The sequence below is a fragment of the Pygoscelis adeliae genome, unplaced genomic scaffold (assembly GCF_000699105.1).
Source record: "Pygoscelis adeliae isolate BGI_AS28 unplaced genomic scaffold, ASM69910v1 Scaffold77, whole genome shotgun sequence".
Lineage (NCBI taxonomy): Eukaryota > Metazoa > Chordata > Aves > Sphenisciformes > Spheniscidae > Pygoscelis > Pygoscelis adeliae.
This window is the reverse complement of record NW_008825216.1, coordinates 5,133,340-5,157,324: the sequence shown is the minus strand read 5'-3', so window position 1 is coordinate 5,157,324 and position 23,985 is coordinate 5,133,340. Positions and strand designations below refer to the sequence as shown.

The following is a 23,985-nucleotide window of genomic DNA, read 5'->3' as shown; positions in this document are numbered from 1 at the left end:
GTTCTTTAAAAAATAGAGGAACTTGGTGACAGCTAGCAGCTTGTAAGGAGGCCACCAAATTGCTGCTTTAGATGGTGCTCCCAGAGGGACCACGTTTATTTTACATAAACCCATCTCATCACAGCTATTTCTAACCAGATACTAATGAAGTGAATGTCTGTTGAAACTGATGAAGAAACAATAAAAAACTAACTATAACTTTTTGTTTTGTTTAAGAGCAACTCCTACCAGAGTTATCCAGCATCCCTCAGCAAGTGAGACTATTAACTATGATGTTAAGGCTTTTGGATCCTCTCTGCCTGTTAAGGTTATGGAAGCCCTGAAGAAGGCTGATGGTAAGAACTGATTTTATCTGTTATATTTCTCGTGAAAATTGACAGGTGAGAGAAGTGTTAACATGTTGTTGATGCCACTTAAATGCTGACTTTACAGTGGAAACTGAAATGTTTGTGCCTTGGTTTGAATCCAGCTTGGTTAACTATGTAACTATAATTGTAATAACACCCATGGTGGGTATGGATGCATGTAAATATCCTTCAGGTGCTGTCTTAACCAATATACCGTAAAATCCAAGGTTATAAAGAAAGCCAATAGTAGTTTTTTAGTAACTTTTGCTTATTGGTTCTTTCTCACCTTTTCCACTTGTTTTGGTTCTGTTGTGACTTAGAGTGGATGCTCTAATTTTTTTTCTTTTTTTTTTTTTTAATCCACATTTGTTATCACTTCTAAAAGCCCCAGTGATACAAACCTTTCCCTGAGTTCAAGAAATTGGTCTCCTAAGCAATTTCTCCCTGTGGATAAGTTTTCTTTTTGTAGTAGATATAAGAGGAACCAAAAATGCGTATCTTAAAACTTGCTGAGCAATTTACAAAGCTATTATAATCTGCTGTAAATTGATGGAAATAGCTTCTAGGATTGTCTTGCTTTTCACTCTCAAAAGCTGAGCATCTGTCAAATCGATTTTTAAACTACATGTAGTAATTTGCTATCTTAATCAAATACATGGAAATTCTAACATGGAATTTAATAGAAAATATATTTCTTATTTTCATATGAGAATGAAGGTTTATTGGTTTTAAGGTTACTCTGCAGTGTTTTAAAAAAATCTGAATGCTTTTAAAAAAATTACTTTTTGTGTAGCTGATGACCAGCTGAGTGTTCAAGTGGATGAAAGTGGATGGGCCTGGCTAGTCCATAAAGAGAGGCTGATTATTTGGAAGATTGGCCAGTCTCCAGTAGCTAAGGTAACTGAAAGATCAAGATGGAAAAACTTCTATATTTTATGCTAGTTGAACAAGTTATTCAGTTGTGTTTTTTTAAAGCAAGAGTTTCTTTATAAATTGGAGTTCGTATGGTTTCCCCCAGAAGCAGTGGGGTTGGTATGAAGTCATACTAGCAACAGTAACTGAAACTCAGGCTTTTGAGGCAGCTTAGCATTGTTACATTCCTCTCTTCAGTTTTAACTGTCACCTTAACACTAAGGTTAATTCTTTGCTTTTTAATAGATGTGTTTCTTATGTTAGATAGTCTTGATAAAGCTTATTTTAATAGTTAAAAACTAGTTGATATATGACAGATTGGTTTAGATTATTCTGGGACTGATTTTCACCTTGTGAAAAAAAAAAGGTTAGTTTCAGCTGTGCTGAACATATGTTTCATCTAGGTTTCTTATGTCAAGAATTTTTTTTTTTTCCCTCTGGGCAGTGTTTCTTTCAGCGTCATTTCAGTGAATAGCAAGTATGGTCAGGGGAAACCTGTAGTTACAAAATCAGTATCTTTCAGTTAGTGCAATTATGTTAATTATACATATTCTGCACATGCAGTGGAGTGTCAGGTATACGCATTCTGGTACTTGTAGAGATTTTTTCAAGGGATTAAAATTTTTCTGATTGTTTAACTTTTGGGGGGGGGAGCGTTTCCCCTATCCACTCTGTTAATACCTAGTGAGCTTTCTCAAGCACTTCTAGTTTAATTTTGTTTTGCTGCCTTGTTAGCATATTGTATTAAGGAATGATCAAATAATTGCACCTCTGAAAGAAATAATTCAATATTGTAGTGTTGTGAGAAACACTCAGAAATAACTAAAGAAAAACAGTGATGTTTGAAAATGTACAAGTAGGTGTTTTTTAGCTGTTTGCTGGTTGTGACAACCTTGCTGAAAATGTCTTGTGACATTCTTTTGGTTCCCTTACACAGTGTCTGGGCTAGTTGGAAATTAATTCTTAGCGGGATCAAAAAGTCTAAAGACTTATGGCAGAGGAATAAGTTTTTCCAGTCTCATATTTATTATGGCATCTCTTTGTTTCTTACAGTTATCTCTGTGCAAGGAACTGCAGCTGCCACCCAGTGACTTCCAGTGGAGTTCTAGTTTAGCAGCTATATCTTGTCTCAGTTCCTCAGGTGAAGCGCCTTCTCTGCAGGTGATCAGCTTTTAAATTTTAGTGTTTAAAAATACTTAGAATAACTTTGAATATATCCTATTTTATCAAGTACTTATTTGAAAACTGCATTTGGTGTTGTACTATCTATTCAAAAGGTCAGGATTAGTTTGCAATAAATATGTTTGAAATAAACAAAATTCTGCTAGTCTCTTCAAATTACACCATGTACATGTTATAGGATCAGACTAAATAATAGTTTTCCTAAGGATTACTTGGTCTGCTTTCATAACAAACAAAAATACAGTAAACTAAGAAGTATTGTGTTAACAAACACCAGGGCAATCAAATATTCAGTCTAAGCAAGTGCAGTTTAAATGCATGCTGGCTGTAAAAAGGTGGTCAGCAGTGGTTTAATTCTGAGTACACATGGATGAGAAGAATGACACCAGCACCCTCCCTTGGCCAGGAACCTGGCACGGGGAGGGCAGATGATTTAATCTGTCTTGTCTGATTCCTTTCTTAAGTGCCTTTTCGTAACATACTGTGCTAGAGGGTGAGGTTTGAAGATCAGTTAAGTTTTCTGAAAGTATGTTAATGTCTGTTACTATCATCCATGAAGAAAAGAAGCTCTCATTGTCAGCTTGGGTGTAGTTTTCAGTTAATATATGTGGTGCTCTAATAAAACTGGATAGGCAGTTGTCTTTGGAAGGAAGAAGCAGCACAGAATATGTAATAGGATGTTTTCTTTTGACTTGTTATTGTGTTACACTTCCAGATGATGAAAAGCAATCTTAATATCTTGTGATTAGCTCATAAAACTCTAAATGCTCTATGACTTAGTCATACCTAAAGAAGCTTAAGAGGAAGTAATACACCTAAACCAAGATGATTTTTTTTATTTCATCTTTCTTCAGCTTGTGAGCTATGCATAGATACTATTATTTTACAGAGTGAGGTAGAAATGTTAGTGGTAGAAAATATTTCACTACAATGAAAATTATTAAATAACTGACAGGAATCACAGAAGACAATGTATTCTGTGGTGGTTTTTTAATTGTTATGATGTTCATTAGCCAACTGCTTTCCTTTGTGAAGATCTGTGTCTGGTCAAAAATCAGTTAGAAAACTCCAAGGAGCTCAATAACAGCTCTCAGCTACAGTTACTCTGTTGTTCTGTGATTTTTTTCAACAACCAGTAGATTAGGTACAATGCTTTCTGTCTAAATCTCTACTTGAACACAGTCTCTTGCTTCACGCTTTGAATTTGGTATCTGAGTGATTTCCCAAGTCAGAAGCCCTAATGTAGGCGCACTGTGGGCTTATGTCTTTATGAAGAGAAGAGCCACCGTGTGATTTGGTATTTCTCTTAATGACACTAGAGCAGCTTCTTCGTTAAATTACAGTCTGCATTTTAAGTCTTCCATAGTAGCTTATACCTCTTGGCATCTGGAATTCTCCACAGGCTCTTTTCTGTCTTGCAACTGTAAGTTTTGTTTGCATTTCAATAGCAGACCCTGAATTATCAGGAGCAAGAAACAGTAGAAAATATTATTGTTAGCAAAATAAGCGAGTATAACATTCCCTAAACGTATTAAGTTATGCTACAGAATCATTTTGCAGTTCAGTTCTAGGTTTGTCAGTGTGCATCCATATGTATTTACTACTTTTTTTGTGTGTTTGTCACCCACAATCTTGATATGTAAAATAACATGTTTTAGTTAAAGCTGCAGTCTAATTATTATTATCTTGCACGTTCTGTTAATTATTTTCTCACTTCAAGTCTCTGGCAATAATGGTTGCTACCAGCGAAGGTTCTGTGCGCTACTGGCCCAACCTTGCACATGAAGGTTCCTATACGGAGACTTTTACAGACTTTGGAGGCTCTCTGTGCAGTTTCCTAACAGCAGTAAAGGTACAGTACAGTATGATTTATATTAAAATACTGCTTTAATTCCTAATTTAAAAATTAAAAAGCATGCTCCACATTATCAGTCCTAAATCTCCAATGAGTGTTGCAAAGCAAACTATCAAACATTCTGAGGAGTAATTTCAGAGATTGTTGATGAGTGTGATGATCTTAAGTAGCAGAGATGACTGGTAGTCATAAACAATAATGTTAAAGTGGGGAAGCACGCAGGATTCAACCACAAGGTTAACAGTACTGGTTTGGTACCTCAGCCTATGAGGAGTGTCAGTATTACTACTGTGATTGCTCCCAGTGGTAGAAACCCTGCTATCACAAAAACAGAGAACTACTTCATCTGAATCCGCAGACCACACGCTCAGCGTCTTGTGGTATAGCTCACTAGTGATGGAATTTGAGAGATTTCTATATGAAAGTAATGAACAAGTATATTACGAATTCTTCTTAGAAATTCTGTTTTCTGCTGTTGACGTCCCTAAATGGGGAAAACTCTCAAAATGGAATATATCCAAAAATGCAATGTGTGTTACAGTATGTGTTGTCTTCAAAAGTAGTTATTATCAATTAAATTACATTTTATCTCATGACCTTTTCAACATCTACTGTTCATATCCTGTATTATAAATATTATTTTACGGCATCAGCATGTCATAAACATTTGTAAACCTAATCAGAAGACAGTGATCTTAATGACAGATTTCCTAAGAGTTTCAAGATGTTAAGAAACACTAATACGTGTCTACCCTATTAGAGTTGAATTGTGGCCAAGTTTCAGATATCAAGATGAGGAAAGCAAGGTCTTATCACACCTGTAGTTGAAACATTGACATCAGTGTGAATTCAGAGCTAGAGGAACTTTTTTTATTTTTTTCAGAGCAGAACCCTTTTATTAATCAATGTTCTAAAGCTGCATTATTTTGTGTATGACAACTGTACTTAATTAGTCATCCTGTCACTGGGCAGATTTAACCTTTAGCAAAAATTTATATAGTATGATGATGAAAATGGTGCTTTTTTTTTTTGTTTAATTTTGTGAGCATTTCCTGTACAGGTAAACAGTTCATTCTTTCAGCAACCTTCAGGCCCTTAGCATTCCTTTTTTTTGAAAATTGTTGTACATCTAACAGGCTTTGTTTGTTCCCTGTAACATACAAACTTCGGTCAGTTTTGAATCGAAGGCACCTTTTTTTTAATGCCTTGGTGGCAGAGGGCATGAAGGCTACGTCTATGTTAGCAAGTAGTGAAAGGCAATAGTTGAGAATTTATAAAGTAACAAGGTTAGTGCTCAGGCAATGCCAGTGTCTACCCTGGCCATCTGGGGGAAGGGGGTTGTTACTTTAAACTAGTTCCGGCCTAGCTGCATGAAATGAATTATCTGTTAGTGGTCAGAGCCCCTCTTTCAGCTTAGTTTCATTCAAAGGGTGTACAGCTGGTACACTCAGAGTGCTCTGTGACGTGACGTGATGTGATGTGATCCAGCAGGTAGTATGTGGGGTTGCTTCGGAAAAGGTCGCTTCAGAAACAGGCTCTTGATACTAATTAAAGTGTTAATGTAGAGGCACCCGTTAGGACAGGCAAGAGGTGCATTAACAGAAGTCTCTGCCTCCTAAATGGGGTATGTAAGCACCTACAATGGAGTGAATATTTTGCATAACGTACAAGACTTTTCACATTTTCTTAGTGCAAAGGTAACGCTATTTTTCATCATTAGGATTAAATGAGATTTTAGTTCTGCTGTTAAACTGAAATGGAGTTTTGTGGATAAAAATGTCATGCAATAAGAAAATGAGTCTCTGCCAGCCCTAAGTACCAGTCAGATGTTTGACTTAGTGCTAATGTTTATAATTTCTTAAAAAAAAAAAAAACAAAAATAAAAACCAACAAAAAAAAACCCCACCAAAACAACCCCAACAGAAAACAACTTCTTTCTTTGTATCTGCATATTGTTTTCTTTCCTGGTCTGACACTAGCATTGTGATATCTTTTCTCAGTTACACATTCATTAATGCACTAGTAATTTTTTAATTACCTACGCCAGTCTTTTTTGACATAACCAGATGGAGGATTTGATATGCAGTTCATTTAGATTAGAGTCCTGTAGGATAAGATGCTATTTAAAAAAAAAAAAAAAAAGCTATAGTGTGCTTAATAACACTTCAAGTTTTAAATGCACACATGCAAGTTGAATGTTATTTATTGTTGAATTTGTAGTTCAACATATGTTACATGTAGTAGTGCCTGTAGAGATTGATTAAATATATTTTCTTTTCATATTTTTCAAAAATATGGTTTAAAATTAAAAAAAGTGTACTGTGAGGTGTACGCTGCACTGATTCAAGCATAGAGAATGATGTGGAAAGTTTGTTTAAGCAGCCTTTTTATGTGATAAATGCTTTTTTTTTTTTTTCTTTGTTAGCTCTCAGGTACTATGGATGCCTTGTGTCTTGTTCTTGTTTAGTGTTTACCCTTATGAGCTGACATAAATAATTTTATCTGACAATAGAATTGTTTCAGGAATGTGACTTTTATTTTTTTAATATAGTTGCTTTTTCTTTTTGTTAGGGAGGAAGCTTTATTTTATCGTCTTCCAGAGGCCAGCTAGTTCGATTGATACCAGATAGTTCTGGCAAGATTCATCAGCATGCCCTGCCACAGGGGCAGGGCATGTTTTCTGGAATTGGTAGAAAGGTTTCTTCTCTTCTGGGTATATTGTCCCCTGGACATGATGCTGTGGTAAGCCTGAAAAACATTCATATAGTAATCTGCTTTAATTTCTCTCTGTAATTTCTAGCCTCAGTGTTTAAGACAGAAAAAAGAAAAGACTGTGTAAGGATGTATGATGACCAAAAAAGGAGACAAGACTCAAGTCATTTATTTTACTTCTATTTCTTTGAAATTTGAAAGACAGGCAGAAACCAAATAAATCTGTATGCTTTGTAAAGGAGAATGCTGGCTTGCTCTTTAGATCTGAATAAAAGGAGACTTTAAAGTAGTAATACTTCCTGGGGAATATGCAATGATTCAAAGTCTTGCCTCTTTCTAGTAATAGCCTCATCACTGCTTGAAGAAACTAACAGTAACCTGTAATTTTACTTTTCTGATTTAGTGCTGCCAAGGGTTGGTGATTAGGTTGAGCTTTGTCAATGAACTCCACAGAAGTTGGAAGAAAGTGTAAGAAACACACTTACTATAGATGTTCTTATAGCTATAAAATAAGACTTCTCTTGGAAATTAGTTAGTACTCTTATCTTGTAATGTAACTTGTGTAGGTTGCCCAAGGAAGTGATTTTTTTTTGTGGGCTGAGAGTGGTGTAGATTGTTGTAGCCAAATATTAAGGCTGTGCTTTAACCTTTTTAGATTTTTCTTTTTTAAATGCAGATTTCTAGCGTTCTTTGGGACGAAGAGAGATCAAGCTTTTACATGCTAACAAGTTCAAATCTAAACAAATGGGAGATTGATGATTCATCAGAACGTTATATTCTCAGCTGGGATATCAACAGAATCCTGAAAGAACATATTACAGATGCAATTTGGGTAAGAGCCAGCTCACCTGGAAAGGGTTTGTGTGTTTGTTTAATTAATAGCCTATTTATATATAGTTATAAGTCAGATGTATTGGTTTTTTTAGGGTTCTGAAAGTAACTATGAAGATATTAAAGGAGGAGTAAATATACAATACATGGATTTGCAACAGAATCGGTAAGGAAGTACACTTGCATTTGGTAAGACTTTAATTAAACACATCTCATTAATGTAAGTGTTCTGTTTTCTTGCAAAAACTTTATGTAAGTTATTGCAATTTAATTTTACTTGAGTGCCACTGTTGATAAAATAAGCACGTCATATTAGATAACTAGGTTATCCTATACTTCATGCTATCATTATCTCTTTAGCATTACAAGTTTGTACCTAAGAATAATTCCTTTCACTTTTTTAGTGTCATTTTATCAGGTTTGGGTATTTGTTTTGTCTTGATGTTACAAAGGCAGCAAGTAAGCAATTGTAACTTGTTCCAGCAAGTGCAGAGAATTCAGAATCTCTTGTATTTAATTTAATTGCATAAAATCACAACTGCCTTGGTTCAGTTTGTGCTGCAGTATGAATACTGTTAATAAAACAGCTTGAAAGAACAAATAGTATGGTCTTTCTTTCTATTAAAAAAAACGGTGTTGGAAAATATTTATTTGTGATTGTACTTAAATATCTATTTTTATGAGTGGTAGAGTTTGAGCAAGTAAAATATGTAATAATCATCTCTCAACGGTGTGATACCTGTTGTTGAATAGTGATGGACTGGTGATACTTGCTGCAGCATGGCATCCTGGAGATCGTCCATGTCTTGTCTACTACACTCTGATAACAGTAGAAGATAAAGGCTACCAGATGTCTGATGATGTTGTTGTGGAGGTCACACAGTATAATCCATCTTTTCAGGTATGCAAATGAGGGTCTGAAACTGAGTTAAGAATGCACAGTGTTTCAGAATATTCCTGTACATAAATCAGCTATCAGATTTTCATCTAAAGAAAAATCAAGTTCTCTGTCTTAAAGGTTGTTCTTGGAAGTATTTATTCGTAGTATTCTGAGGAAAATGTGTACTAGCGTCTTTTAATGTTTAATAGTAACTATGTAAAGTTTATGCTTTACATTTTAAAGTATAAGATAAAAAAGCCTCAAAAATAGAAGTCTAAACATCTGATTATTACTGATTTATTTTAATTTTTGTCCTGTCTGTGAAAGTTTCTACAGAGTAATTTTATGGTATACTCATGCAATCTATTTAGAACAGATCTCAGACTCTGTTGACAGACTCTTGTAGCAGGACAAGGAATTGAGGGACCTGTATTTTGGTCCTTGCTAGACAGCTGGCTTGCTGGGAGGGGAGGACACGTTGGTTGTCCTTAGTGTACCTCGTTTGTGCTCTCTCTTCTGGAAGCAAAAACTGGGGTATTAACTTTCTTTGGTAAACAACTTCTACTCTTCCCCCTCTCCCCCCTACCTGTAATGGCATCTTAAAATTGAATCTTAAGATGGAAGGAGAGTGTGAAAACTGTAGAATAATTGATCTGTTTACTTATCTCTCCATGTGAAACTAGCAAGAATTTAAGATATATGGAAGAAAAAAAAAACAGGATCTTAAGTTTTAGGGCAAATTAAAAGTGGTTTTGTTTGGTTTTTTAGGTTATAAGTTACATCCATATCTTGTTTAAAATTAAAAAAAATTCAGGCAACTCAGACCAGCCTTTAAAACGTTAGATGTTTGTTTAAGGTTTTGATTATGTATGTGACATTGTTCATATGTAACGCTTTCAGTCAGAAGAGGAAGTGTTGTGCTGTCTGGTAGTCCCAGATTATTTTAGCCATGCTGCTTACCTCTATAAGGAAGATGAAGTGTTTGCTTGTTCCACTGGAACTGGAAGAATTTCTTTACCACAGGAGAAAATCATATTTGGCATACAAGGTAACATGCGGGGGCAGGGGGGGGGAAATCACAATTCATTGATACTTTCTCATTGAATATTTTTACAGTATTTAGATTTCTCAGAGAGCAGAATCATATTTTTATATTTATGCTCCTTTTTTATTAAATCTTTAAAGTTGGGAGTTTCTCATGAGTGTATGGAGAAAGCACTGACGTGACATCCAGTATTGTTACTGCTTACTCTACAGTGTTTCGGATGAAAATGAAGTAGATCCTCACTCTTGGTGTATGAAAGGGTGGGGTTTTTGTTTGTGGGGTTTTTTGCCCTTTTTTTTTTTTCCCCAACATTCACTGTGGATTTTTTAATTTTTTTTTCTTTCTTGAAGTTAACTTTGTGTAAGCCTAAAATTCATACGAGGTGGCTGTGTCAGGTGTCTCTAAGTATGTCATCCTTGACCTTCAGAGGCATCTTCAAGTAGGATGTGCACACTGGTCCGTAGGTAGAATTTGAATCACCTGAATCTAGATATTTTTTTTTTTTTTTTTAAACTTGCAGTATCTGGAAATCTGCATCTTGAGTAGCAAATAGTATCCACAATTTCTGTAAGTCAAGTGCAGTTGTCAATTACGGTTGGTTGGTTCATGACAAAATTTAATAATTGTCTATGAAGCTGTTACATTTTGTCTTAAATTAAAGTGGCATTTATGTGCTTTTTTCCTTTTTTTTTTTTTTTTTTCTCTCTCTACCCTCATCTTAGGAGATAGCATTTTAGGAGCAGGTTCCTGTACTAGCCTCCCCATCTTCTTTACCAAAAAAAGTGGACTTATCACCATCTTATCCAGGGAAAATATTTCTGTGCTTCCTGAAGACCTTGAAGATTCCCTGTCCTCTTCTGTTGCTGGGCCAAGAAGTGAGGTAATGGTTGTTTGCTTGGCTGGTTGAAAACTGAGGGTAGAAATAAAATGTTTTTCTGGCAGTTTTGAATTTTCACTGTGGAAATCCTAGCTTGTTTGAGTTTTAAATATTTCTATTTTTTTTTAAATAGAGACTCAAACACTTGTAATGAAGGCAGTTTTCAAAACCTAAGAAATTCTACAACATCTGCCAGTTTGAATAACTTTTTTGTTTTCCTTTGTTTTGAAGTCGAGATTTCTATGGAATTTGTATTTTTTTTTCACGTGGATGCATTACTGTATGTCACTAGGCCTGATATAACACTACTGCAGAGACTCAGACTTTGTTCTCACTTTTTGATCAGTATGGTTTCTTCAGTCTTTTGTGTCAGTTCCTTTGTGCATGAGAGACACTTTTTTTCTTATCACGCTGTGAAAAGCTTGGAGGCTAAGCTGAGAAGGGCTATATAGTGGCTCAATGTTGTTTCTGCTCTGTTATATATTTTTTTTTAATATAGTCTTATAAAAATGTTAAAGTATTTTTGTTGATACTTTGTGCAATATGCATTTATTAAGCTCTTATTTACATCAAACATGTTCTGTTTAAAATGTATGTGCCCTGGAGATGTCCCTGGAGTGCGAGGGAAGGATAGAAAAGTTGTTACAGTATAAATTAGCAAATATTTCTGTAGGGTAATAGTGAGTTTCAATCCTTATTCCAATTAAATCACCTTTAAATCAGCTATTATTAACTAGTATTTTAGTGGTCTTCCACTTTGTGGTGATTGCTCAGATGGAACTGTATTTTTCTTATTGAACTAATCTCTATTTAGATTTGTCTGCACTTATATTGTTTTTGTGGGTGATAGTACTCATGAATACCTTTTAATTTCTGTCAAAAATATTGGTTTTGAATATTAAAATGTTTAAAATTACCATAAAAGGTTTGACTGGTGAAACAAGTTGCTGTAAGTTCCTTTGCAGTTTGTGTGAATTTTATTAAAATGGTTGACATCAAACCACGGTGTGACTTTTCATTATAATGTATCTTATGGGCTTATGTTTGGTGTAATAAACACAACTGCTTCCAGGTGGCATTTTTATTTTAAATCTATGTTGTTGCTACTTAGAAAAATTGTTTTCATTTCATAATGGAAGATTGATATTTGTCTTTCAGCTGAAGTTTTTTACTTTGCATTTTCAGAGTCCTGCGTTTGATGCAACCGGCAGGCTAGAAATTATAGGTCAAGAAGATAAGACTAAATTACTGAAAGCTGCTTTTCTACAGTACTGCAGGTAGAAATTGCACTTGTTTTTTAAGGCTTTGTTTGTTTCCTATTCTTGAAGGCACTCTGATACTTGAGTAAGAGATTGTCTTGGTAAAGAAACTCTTGTGCTGTTTTAATTAAAGCTATTTTAATGACATGTGCACATCTTTATTAGGAAAGTGTTAGCTAAATCTTGAGCTAGTGAAGAAGTGATACGTGCGCTAGAAAGGAGCAGACTTCTATAATGTCAATTACTTTTTGCTTACTCTGTGTAAATTCTGTGACGTTACATTACTGCCAGTGAAACAATTTTAAACTTTGTTATTTTGACTTCTTTATTCTTTCAGTAAGTGGTGTTTTGTTGTTAAAAAACATTCTTTCATTTTCTTCCTCATTTTTATTTGCATAGCTGTTTTCAGTAATTCTTTCGAATATGTTTAATTACTACTTATGTGGCCACGAAGAATAACTAGCATGACAGATTCTGTGGCAAGATGATATCTTTTTTTAGATTGACTGATATGGGCCGAGTGGGAGTGGAAGGAAATACACTGTTTGTCAAACTATCCTGATTAAAGCAACCTGACTGTTGGGAGGCATGCAATGCCTCTGAAAGGTTTGATGTTGAGATGAGTGATATAAACAAAGGAGGAAGAGGAGAGGTAAGAAGATAAACAGAGCTGTAGCCTTAGATTAGTTATATTTAAAGGGGATTGTTTTCAATATATATTTATTAAAAAAAACAAACACAAAAACCAACCAACCCACAAACCCTCTTAGGACTAATCTCCTTAGTCTTAAAACTTGGAAAGAACAGATGTAAGATAGCAGGAAGTAGGAGTGCTTTTGACATAGAGCTGTATGTGAGGTAGAAGATTATGAAGGGGATTAGGCACATATAATAAAGGATATCAAGACAAGATCTGTAAACATGTACAGAATTTGGAAAGAAAATCTACATGTATTCACAAGTGGACATGTCAGTAAACAGAACTGCTGCTGAAGACGGCTGTAGTCCTGAGGTGACTGGAGTAGCTAAGGTCTGAGAGCACAGATAACGAATATGAAAGTTGGTATCATTGAGGATGTGAACAAGGGGGTTGGAAACAGGGTCAGAAGAAAGTAGGAGGTAGTAAGGAAAACAACGTGAAGCAGTATGAAAGTTTAATGTTAATTTGATTAAAATTTGGGTTATTTATGAAACTAGAAGAAATTAATAATTCAATGCGTAGTATTGATTCAGACTTTTTCCAGACAAATAGTGTGGTAAAATGAATGGAGAAATCTTCCACAGAACAGATGTGGCAATGGCCTGTCCAGATGGCCAAGCAGTTGATGCAGAGCAAATAATGGAAGGTTGTTTAATAGAAGACTCAGTGTATTCCAGTTTTTAAAAGTATAATTTGCTTTAGTAAACCTTTGTGCAATTTCTGGATGCACTGCTGTGTTTTATTTCAAGATATCTTGGTCACATAAACATTCAAACTGAAAGTCTCATGAAAAATATAAATATTTCCAAAATTAGGTAATGTATTGGAATCCCGGTATCCCTTCTCAATTGGAATACTATAATTTTTAGTCACAAAATCAAATCAGTGCTTTTTGTGAATATTGCATACTTCTTACACAGAGTTCTTCAGTAAAACTTCATACGTTGGAGGTTTAAGCATTTGGATACTTCTTCCTCTTTTACTTATTGACCTGAATAGAATAGGATTCTCTGAAATTATAGGAAATAAGAATAATGTGTTATATTTGCTGAAGCATTTTCCTGAGAGCTTTTACTCTATTGCCATTTGTGGGAGTGATTACGTGTACTCTTGAGAGGATTTTAAAGCAAGCAATAGAAATTTGGTGACTTAGCTACCAGAGACATCCAGACTTGGCTCTGTATGATGAATCTTTGCTCTTAAATAACAGTAATTCTCTTGATAATCATAATAATAATACCTGGACTTGTGCAAAGTATTTGACACTGTCCTGCATGACGTCCTTGTCTCTAAATTGGAGAGACATGGATTTGATGGATGGACCACTCGCTGGATAAGGAATTGGCTGGATGGTCACACTCAAAGAGTTGCGGTCAACAGCTCCATGTCCAAGTGGAGACCAGAGACGAATGGCGTTCCTCAGGGGTCAGTATTGGGACCAGCGCTGTTTAACATCTTTGGCAGCGACATGGACAGTGGGGTTGAGTGCACCGTCAGCAAGTTTGCTGATGACACCAGGCTGTGTGGTGCGGTTGACACGCTGGAGGGAAGGGATGCCATCCAGAGGGACCTGGGCAGGCTTGAGAGGTGGGCCCGTGCGAACCTCATGAAGTTCAACAAGGCCAAGTGCAAGGTCCTGCACATGGTTCGGGGCAATCCCAAGCACAGATACAGGCTGGGCAGAGAATGGATTGAGAGCAGCCCTGAGGAGAAGGACTTGGGAGTGTTGGTTGATGAAAAGCTCAACATGAGCCAGCAATGTGCACTTGCAGCCCAGAAAGCCAACCGCATCCTGGGCCGCATCAAAAGAAGCGTGGCCAGCAGGTCTAGGGAGGTGATTCTGCCCCTCTGCTCTGCTCTCATGAGACCCCACCTGGAGTACTGCGTCCAGCTCTAGGGCCCCCAACATAAGAAGGACATGGACCTGTTGGAGTGAGTCCAGAGGAGGGCCATGAAAGATGATCAGGGGGCTGGAGCACCTCCCAGATGAGGACAGGCTGAGAGAGTTGGGATTGTTCAGCCTGGAGAAGAGAAGGCTCCAGGGAGCCCTTATTAGCAGCCTTCCAGTACCTGAAGGGGGCCTACAGGAAAGCTGGAGAGGGACTTTTTACAAGGGCACGTGGTGATAGGACAAGGGGTAATGGCTTTAAACTGAAAGAGGGTAGATTTAGATTAGGTGTTAGGAAGAAATTCTTCACTATGAGGGTGATGAGGCACTGGAGCAGGTTGCCCAGAGAAGTTGTGGATGCCCCATCCCTGGCAGTGTTCAAGGCCAGGTTGGCCGGGGCTTCGAGCAACCTGGTCTAGTGGAAGGTATACCTGCCCATGGCAGGGAGGGAGGTTGGAACTAGATGACCTTGAAGATCCCTTCCAATCCAAACCATTCTATGATTCTATGATAATAGGGATAATAAAATAAAAAGTGACTTGAAACACTTCCTGGCTTGTGCTTTTTTGTTTTATAGGTTGTGCAGCCTACTTGCTTTAAAAGAATCAGAAGACCTTTTATCCATAATTAGTTTAAAGATAGCCCAAACAATGCTTGATGTTTATAATCTAAAGCATCTAAATGTTGATAATCACTTTACAAAAAGCATATCAGAAAATCCTACTAATTGAGTGGTTCTTGTTCCTATAATCCTATCGTTTTTATTTCACGTACTTTGTATTTCTTTTATTTCAGGAAAGATATAATCAATGCACAAAGCATGGTAGTTGAGCTCTTTCCAAGTAGTGCGGATCTGGATTCTGATGCTGAACTGGATAGGGCAGTGACTCAGATCAGTGTGGACTTAATGGATGATTACCCTGCCTCTGATCCAAGATGGGCTGAATCTGTACCTGAAGGTAAACATAATCGTGTGGGGGTTTTTTGTGTTGGTTGTTGGGGTTTTTTTTTGGTGAAAAACTGTCTGTAGCACTCTAGATAAAATTATAATTTAAGCTTTGCAAAAAAGGCATAGGTCTCTCTTGCCCTCTTCCACCACTAGACATATTTCCAGAAAGGCTAGAAGATGCGTCCTGTGAGACTGCCAGATAAACTTGCAGTCTACTGTGGTTAGTTGTTGACTTCATATAGTAAACACAAACAGCAAGGAAAACATTTCTGAGAAGGGTACTTTATGCAAGGAACAGGTGGCGTCACTTTAGTGTTTCCATGATTCCTTGGATAGATCTAAAGTATTTTCCACAAGTAGGTACGTCGAGAGAAAGAGCTTATTTGCTCATGCTTAGCCCTTTGTCAGCGTGGCTGCACAGCTTGTGGTAGGCTTGGATCCTGGGTAGAGTGAGCTCGTATCCCTGTGGGGCATTGGTATTTATGTCTGCCTAAAAGAGGACTAGAGAAATTTATTTTGGAGTATTTGTTGTACGTAAAGGATTAAAGCAGACATGTTTTCAGCAAGAAACTTCTTTGTTCATGCTTCCTTGTCTCTTATGAACAGTGTTAATTTGAAGCAGTCCCCAGGACCTCTAGGCAGCAGTGGCCAGTTACTAGGCAGAGACTTAGTTTGAAAGTTCATGTAGTAGTTACAGATGGCTGATGCTTCCTGCTGTTGTTTCTGTGTGGCAGCCGGTTAGAAATTGTCAGGCATCAGATCCTTAGTATTTTCTGAATCAACTTTCTTTTTAATTTGGTGGCTTATCCGCATTTATTCCTGGCTAAAGCAAGAAGTGAAAATTGATAGCTTCTTGGAAATAGTCTTGCTAATTTTGCTCATAGTGATAGTTCTTCGGAGTTTTTGTATCTTGGTAGTCTTTTGGTTTAAAGCACACTTAGAATATACAAAAATTCTGAAATAGGAAAATAACTTGGGCTCTGGAGAACTCTGCTGAGGTGAGATACTTGTGAGGATACTCAGGAGGAAGCTTCCATCATCCTTACTGACTCCTTTAAGGACCCGATTGTCCGGATGGAAATGTTAGCTGGCTTTTCAGATGCAAGCTCATTTGAGGAAGAAGAAAAATAGAGCAATGCTGGGCAACCACTTACGTTGTGCAGTGGAATTGTGCAGGCAATGCAGTGTCAATTAGGTCTGAATGCCTGTTAACACTTTATTTTGTAGTAGCTGTGGTCTAGGGCATAATAAACTTAGCAACAGCTAGTCCATAATAAAGATAAAAATTTGAATCTGAGTCTCACTAAAACTTGAATAAGCTGGTGAGCTGCTATTTTAGCAGCATAATGAATTGAGTGCTTCAGAATAGTTGTACTGATCTAAAGATACTTTATCTCTTCTAAAGGCTCTATTTCGGCTATGGTAGAGTTCAAAAAACCTGAGGCAAAAAAAAGTAGTTACCCAAGAAGTGATGATATCAAGTGCTCTGATCTAAGATTTTTCTCTTTTTAGAAGCAGCTGGTTTCAGCACCACATCTCTCATTCTTCTTCATCAGCTAGAGGATAAGACAAAAGCACATTCCTTCTTCATTGAGTTTCTTCATCAGGTAAAATTCTACTGTTCTTTTGGTATCGGCACACACGGTAGAGTATTACTTTGTCTTAAAGTAATTCTTCTAGAACACTGTTTAAGGTGCACATGGTGTTTCATTTTTTTTAATAAAAGGTTGGTGTATTTGAACGTCTGGGCAGTTTTCCAGTACGAGGGATGCCGATGGCAACTCGATTGTTGCTCTGTGAGCACGCGGAGAAACTAGCAGCAGCTGTTGTTCTCAAGAATCACCACTCCAGGCTCCCTGATCTAGTGAATACTGCTGTACTGATGGCATTAAACAAAAGGGAGTGTGACATTCCACCAAGTCTTACCCCTGCAGATGTGTTCTTTCGAGAGGTAAGAAACCTGTTATTTCTGAAACATTGTATAGTATCTCATGTAGTAAAAGTTGCAATGCTTTAATGTGTACTTTGAAACTTTGCCCTTTAAAAATCAGTTCAACTTTATGCCATTTCCCTTTAAATAGGGATGGTGCGGTAATATTTTCCTCACTTTAGTGTACATACTTTTTTATGTCTGCAGCTGAAATATGAATTCTGATGAATTTCATGCAGCAGAAGTAAAGTTGTTATGATTTCCAACTAACCTACATGGATGAGCAATAAAAAAGACAAGTTAAATTCTCCGGCACATCAGAAAACGTATGCTAAATTATCATTCTTAAGGGGTGAACTGAAGAGTATGAAGCTTTCCAGATAGGAGAGCTGCTTTGATGAGCTATCCTGGATGGAATTCAGTCTCTCATAATTTTTTGCCCTCTCTAACATTAGTGAATCTAAGCTAGCTCTCAGTTTATGCCGCATTCCAGTCGAGTGCCCAGTCTTTATTTCTTTCTTCCTTCTTGAGAAGAATATACACAAAACATTTATTCTTAGGAAGTTTTTTCCTGTAGAGGACAGTAGTTGCTAATGGAGAAAAATAAATGTAAAAGAAAATGGAAATAATAGTCTGCTGTTTTAAAGCAGGTATGTTATCCAGTATACTTATCTAACAAAGGTTCTACTGCAAATGTTTCATAAGAATATGGAGGAATATGCTTAATGAAAGTTTATGGAGTTGCCTTCGAAAAAGAGGATATTTTTTTTTCTTCCAGATTTAAGTGCAGAAATAAGGCAATTCTTGTATTCTAAGTATTGTATGAAATATAAGCTGGTGAGTTCATTATCCATTTGAGTAGTTGATACCTTTTAATATTTGGCTATTGATGTGGTTTCTACTAATATTTGTTTATTTTTCTATGCAACTCATAACTTGGCTTTCAGGTATCAGCTGGTAATGGATGTGTTTGTGCTCAGTGCAATTTTTCTTTCTATCTTTAAGGTGTCCCAGATAGATTCCATCTTTGAATGCTTACTAGAAGAAGAGGAACAAATCCTGAAAGATATGCCTATTGAATCAATTGAATGGGCCCAGATAGTTGTCAATGTGAACAACATCATTAAGGTACAGAACTGCATTCACTAAAATGTTTGTGGGAGGGGAAGGTAAATATTGAAGAGCACTCAACAAGTTGAGTGCAGTACGTCTGAGTTACTGATATGAGAGCAAAAGTGAATGCACTTTTCACATGTCCAAATATATTAAGAAGGAAAAGATGGTCTCATGCAGAATTAGGGACATTCCTTTTCCTCCTGAGCCACTGCTGAAGAGAATTTGAGAAGTTGCAGCATTGTTGGAAGCTGTGAAAGCATGAGTACGTAGCAAAGAGTGAAGAGCTTATGCTTGAGCACCGAGGTTTCTTGCTCAGTCAGTATGTACTCTTCTATACAATTGAGAAAGTGGTGTAGAAAGAAGGGGGATATTAAAAGACTATTTCAGAATTATAAAAGACAACATCTTTTACAGTCTGTGTATATGCAGGTAGACTTTAAAGTACTTATGTCCTTGCCCTTAAATAGGACATGCTGCAAGCTGCCTGTCAGTATCGTCAATCTAGAGCCTCTTTATATAAAACAGGAGAGCTTCCAGAAAGAGAACCTGAATATATTCCATGGACAGGTGAGAAATTATTATTACTAGTTCATTAACTATCTATCCTAAATAAAAATACTTTTCATGAGTTTCAGAACACAAGAATTTCAATCTATCTGAATGTTAAACTTACTGTTAAAAGCTGCTACAAGGTTGTCAGTGAGAATAGGAGAAGCTAAAGCTTTCATTTGGTGAATGAAATGGAATGAATCAATGAACGCTTATTTTGTCCAGTATTGATGATAATTCTTTAAAACTTGCATTGCAAATTTGACTACAAAAACAAAGTTTGGGAGACAAAGCTGATTTTTTTTTTTTTTTTTAAGCATGCACTGGTTCTGGTTGGCAGACCTGTGGGATACATAACATTAAAATGAATCGTAAAATGTGATCTATAACTGTTTTAAAAGGACTGATGACTCTCCACTTCCTTAAGTGTTTTGTTTTGATGGTTTAATAACATGAAAAACTATCAGAACAAATGTTTGCAGAAGCAAGCACTTTCCAGTCGGTGCTTAAGCTTCCCTGTGGCCTCTACATATAAACCACACTTGTTTAGTGCTCCCAAAATAAAAATCTTTTAAAAAGCAGGACCCATGCAAGCTATTTGGGTGTGTTATGTCTTGATGACTACACCCAAGTATTTAAATAAGGTTAACAGAAGTTGCCTTTTCCTTGTGTGTATTCTCTACTTTGCTTACAGATCGTGGAAGCGATTCTCTTCTTCTGAAAAATAGCTGGTTGACAATGTAGATCTGTGTAGTTCAGGGGGTGGTTTTGTTTCTGTTCTTTGTTTACTACATTTTGGCCAAATTTAATATGTAAAGGTAGATGGGAGTATGTGTTTGTTTTGGGTTTTGGTGTTGTTTTTTTTATAGTATTGCTTTGATTTTTAAAATGTTTATTAGCTTTTTTCTTTATTTTTTTTTTAATTATACGTACTAATGTTTTTGTTATACTTCAACACAGATTCCTGTGGTGATATGATTATTGTTTTAATGTTCACTGTGTTATTTTCCCAAGCATCTAGTGGCCTTCGTACAGCAATAATACGTCAGCATGGAATCATTCTGAAGATGGTGTATCCCCAGGTGGACAGTAACCTCCGTAGCGTTGTGGCTGAACAGTTGGTGGCACTACTGGATTGTTTTCTAGATGGCTATGTTTCTCAGCTGAAATCTGTGGACCGCCCTGCTGATCAAGAGAGATACAGCAATGTGGAAATGGAATATGTGCAGAAAAGATCAGAACTCTTGTCTCCTCTCCGTAAGTACTGTCTGTTTTCCTTAATGCAGGGATTAAATGTTCCATTTGATGAGGAAATGATGCAAATCTGATGGAGTAAATGGCATCTGTGTATGAATTGTATTTGTTCTATGTGTTTGCCTTCAGCGTATAAATGGCTGTTTTTATGATTTAATGGGATATTTACAAAATAACAACAGATTAGAATTGCATCTGAGACTGCACCCATGCCCATACCTCTAATAAGACACGTTGCTGCTTGAATTTTTTTTCTTTTGCTAACTTGTTATATTTTTCTGGCAGAAATTTATTTTGTGCCAGCTGGCTGAAAGTAGCCTATAAATTGATTTCTAAATGTTTATATTGTTGCTAGTTGACATAAATTTATATGCCTGAAAGTTTGTTTAGTTTTTATCAAGAAAAAGTTACTTTTCGAATCTTGATTATTTAATAATCAAACCTGCTGTTTAACGTGTCAGATGCGATCGAGTCTTTAATAAGTAATTGAAAGCAAAGACCCCTTGTTAAGTGGAAATAACTCTGAGCAAATACATTTTAGTAAGCTTATAAAGTTTAATTTTTTTAGACTAAAAATGAATGCTATAAATAGAACAGTCTAATAATCCCTGCCTTTTAACATTCTTAAACCTTAAGAAAAGTCTCTTAAACTATCATGGTCAGTTTTACTGACATTCATGGGCTCTGTTAGCTTGTAAATACATTTTATATCATTACGTTCAATCTAAAGTTCGTATTTCCTTACGGACAAAATTGCGTGTTCTGCTAACTCTAATGTATTTGAGCCAAAATGAAAGATTTTAAATAATAGGATTTGTATTCAAAATATGTTGTCTTTACTTGTTCTGTTTGTTATCAAAAGCCTTTGCCTGCTGCTTTGTTGCTTTGCGTGATTAAGTGGATATTAATAGAGATATTAAGTCATGGGTTGATCCCCCCCCCCCCAAGCACAAATAGCAGATGCTGCTAATTTTCAGAGAAGAAATAGGATGTGTACTGGCGGTTTAGTATTCTAAACTTCTCTTCTTCCCTCTTGTATTGGGGGACAGAGGTGGTAGGTGTGTGAGCGTGCGTGTGCACAGGGTATCGATGCAGTAAGGTGAATGTTTCTTTGGGAATGTGTAAGTATCTCGGTGATGTTTTCATTTTTCTGGTCTCTGCTCTCAAGTCATCCAACAGCCAGAGATGAGCTTGTTTGATACAACTTCTTTTTCTTCTTGGTTCCGTAGTTTCCCTGGGACAGTATCAGATGGCAGCTGCTTTAGCAGAGAAGTACTGTGATTTTGATATCCTGGTGCAAATGTGTGAGCAGACAGACAACCAGGCCAGATTACAACGTTACATGAATCAGTTTGCAGATCAGGTAACTCTTTCTTCTACTTCCTTTAGACGGCGTTTTATAATACGTTTGCACCTGAAATGTTGCAAAAGTTATGACTGGGGGGAGGGGGGACCGGGGCGATGTGTGTCTGTTTTTTTTTAATGCCTGTGTATTTACACATATACATATGGGGGTAATGTGGGAAATTGGAGTCAAGATTCACTGTGCAGAACTCTCAGGGCATATTTTACCCTGAGACTGCAAAGCACATCAGCAGAAATACAAGTGCTAGCTGTATGGGCAGTGGCTTTTCATGGGACCTTTTTTTGTGCCTCAAACACATTGTCTCACTCTTAACATCTTTCGGCATTTTGTGACTTGTTCACGGAGGTGCTGTAGTCAGTGCACTGCTGTTTTATTAAACTAATGTAATATGAATTTAAGGATAATTTCCGAAAGAGAAGATGAGATTGTTAAATGTATAAACAGAAAAGTAGTTAAGAAGAGTAGGAAGATAGGGATGTTGCTGTGGTCTTTTTTTATTGGCCTGCCAGGTACTTGTTGGACAATTTTTCCAATGTCTGTCAAAATCTGGTGTAAAAACCTCTGAGTGTGCTGACAAATTGGAAAGCTTAAGGAAAAGGCGATAGAGACTGCTTGAAGTGAGGGGGACTGGGATAAAAGCTTCCTAATTTGAGAGTTGGCGAGATCAATTTGTTTAGCTTTCCTCAACAACTATGAAAAGAGAAATCCTGCAGTCTACAGGTTTCCTAATAAAGAGAGTAGAGAAAGGTTGTTTAATAAGAACAAGCAAAAGTATCAGTAACAGAAATTATAGTAAACGTTTTTAATAGTGAGGGTTAAATACGCACACATACTGTCAAAAGAAGAGGATAAATTCTCTGTTTGTTCTTTCCAGAGGCTTTTTTTTTTTTAAGGAAAAAAGTAACACTTTCTGAAAAGTTACTTTAGCAAATGTAGAGCTGAATAGATCAAGTCTGATGGATAGAATATCAGACTGGTGGCCTCTTCAAACTTTATTTTCTAAATTGTTAATGCAATTAAAATTTAGCATTATTCTAAAATTACTCTGAAAAGGCTAAGTTAAATCTCAAACATAAACCCTGATTAGTTATGTCACATTGAAGTTTTTGAAGATAAAATAGGTGTGTTTTTTTTAAAAAGACATTAGTTTTTAACAATGACTGAGAGAAGTAAGGTTGTAGGTTCAGTTGGTGGAGGTAGGAGGGAATGTTTCAGAAACAGTGACAGCAGAAGCAAACTTACATGAAAGGAAGTAGTAAGCACAGAGTTCTGAGGCAGGGGGGAAGTAACAGGTAAAAAAAATAAGATTAGAATTGTGGGTGATGTGATGACTGTTTCCATTCTTCTGGGTTAACATGAAGAATTTATATTTGGCGTTTCCTTCATTTCCATTGAAGGATGAACCGGGCTGTGTGTATCAGCACTGTAGCTGATGAATTCTTTAAACACTATTTCTATCAGAACTCTTAGGTTTTTTCATCAACAGTATGTTATTTTTTTTGTGTGTCTGTCTTGTTTTGTTAAGCAGGTTCTTACCATGTTCTTACCAATTGTATTTTATAAAACATTTTGCCTTAGAAGACAAACAAGATATTTAAATGTAACTTTTAAAATCTACTCATATTCCTATTATCTTCAGAATTTTTCAGATTTCCTGTTTCGCTGGTATTTAGAAAAAGGGAAGCGAGGGAAGCTGTTGTCTCAGCCTATTGCTCAGCACGGACAGCTGGCCAGTTTCTTGCAAGCTCATGAGCATCTGAGCTGGTTACATGAAATCAATAGTCAGGATTTGCAAAAGGTAGGATCTCTTAATACAACCAAACAGAAATATTATATGTTAAATGAGTCAAGTACATATTCAAGTAGGCAAATTTATCTAGTTCTGGCTCTTCATCACCAAAAGAAGACAGCTTATCTAGGTGACTTAAGGGAGAGATGACATGGATTATTAATGGAGTACCAAAAGCCTTCCTCCAGGCATCACCTGGCATATCATATAAGCCTCTGCACCATGTAATGGAAATTAGGGCTGCTTTTTATCCCTTGTTGGTGACTAATACTTTGCATCAAGGAAGTCTTACATGGCTACGTGATCACCGCTTTGGTGGAATTGGGAGTTTACAGTGAATATTAATAGCATTATCAGATTATCCAGCAAGGGAAAAACTGAAATTTATATTTCAAAACTAACTCTTTAAAGCAAAGGACTTTGGAGGTATCACAAAAGTAAAAAAAGGTATTGATTACTTTAATCACTTACATTCATAGTATAAAAGCAATTTTTTTTAAATAGCTAATGTGCATGTGGATTGGTTAATATGACATTGTTTTTC

General features: G+C 36.4%; 1 protein-coding gene across 1 annotated transcript in view; it reads left to right on the top strand.

Annotated features, from left to right (window-relative positions):
• Positions 1-233: 233 nt before the first annotated feature.
• NUP133 (nucleoporin 133kDa) overlaps positions 234-23,985 on the top strand; it is a 34,681-nt gene continuing 10,929 nt past the window's right edge. The window contains exons 1-19 of the mRNA XM_009329179.1: positions 234-335; positions 1,141-1,244; positions 2,313-2,420; positions 4,162-4,293; positions 6,868-7,038; positions 7,685-7,840; positions 7,935-8,005; positions 8,593-8,740; positions 9,620-9,767; positions 10,487-10,644; positions 11,827-11,918; positions 15,284-15,447; positions 16,950-17,044; positions 17,164-17,388; positions 18,373-18,495; positions 18,951-19,050; positions 20,047-20,289; positions 21,516-21,649; positions 23,292-23,450. Of these exons, the coding sequence (XP_009327454.1) occupies positions 311-335; positions 1,141-1,244; positions 2,313-2,420; positions 4,162-4,293; positions 6,868-7,038; positions 7,685-7,840; positions 7,935-8,005; positions 8,593-8,740; positions 9,620-9,767; positions 10,487-10,644; positions 11,827-11,918; positions 15,284-15,447; positions 16,950-17,044; positions 17,164-17,388; positions 18,373-18,495; positions 18,951-19,050; positions 20,047-20,289; positions 21,516-21,649; positions 23,292-23,450 (2,556 nt within the window). The 5' untranslated portion in view covers positions 234-310. The remainder of the gene's footprint in view (positions 336-1,140; positions 1,245-2,312; positions 2,421-4,161; positions 4,294-6,867; positions 7,039-7,684; positions 7,841-7,934; positions 8,006-8,592; positions 8,741-9,619; positions 9,768-10,486; positions 10,645-11,826; positions 11,919-15,283; positions 15,448-16,949; positions 17,045-17,163; positions 17,389-18,372; positions 18,496-18,950; positions 19,051-20,046; positions 20,290-21,515; positions 21,650-23,291; positions 23,451-23,985) is intronic.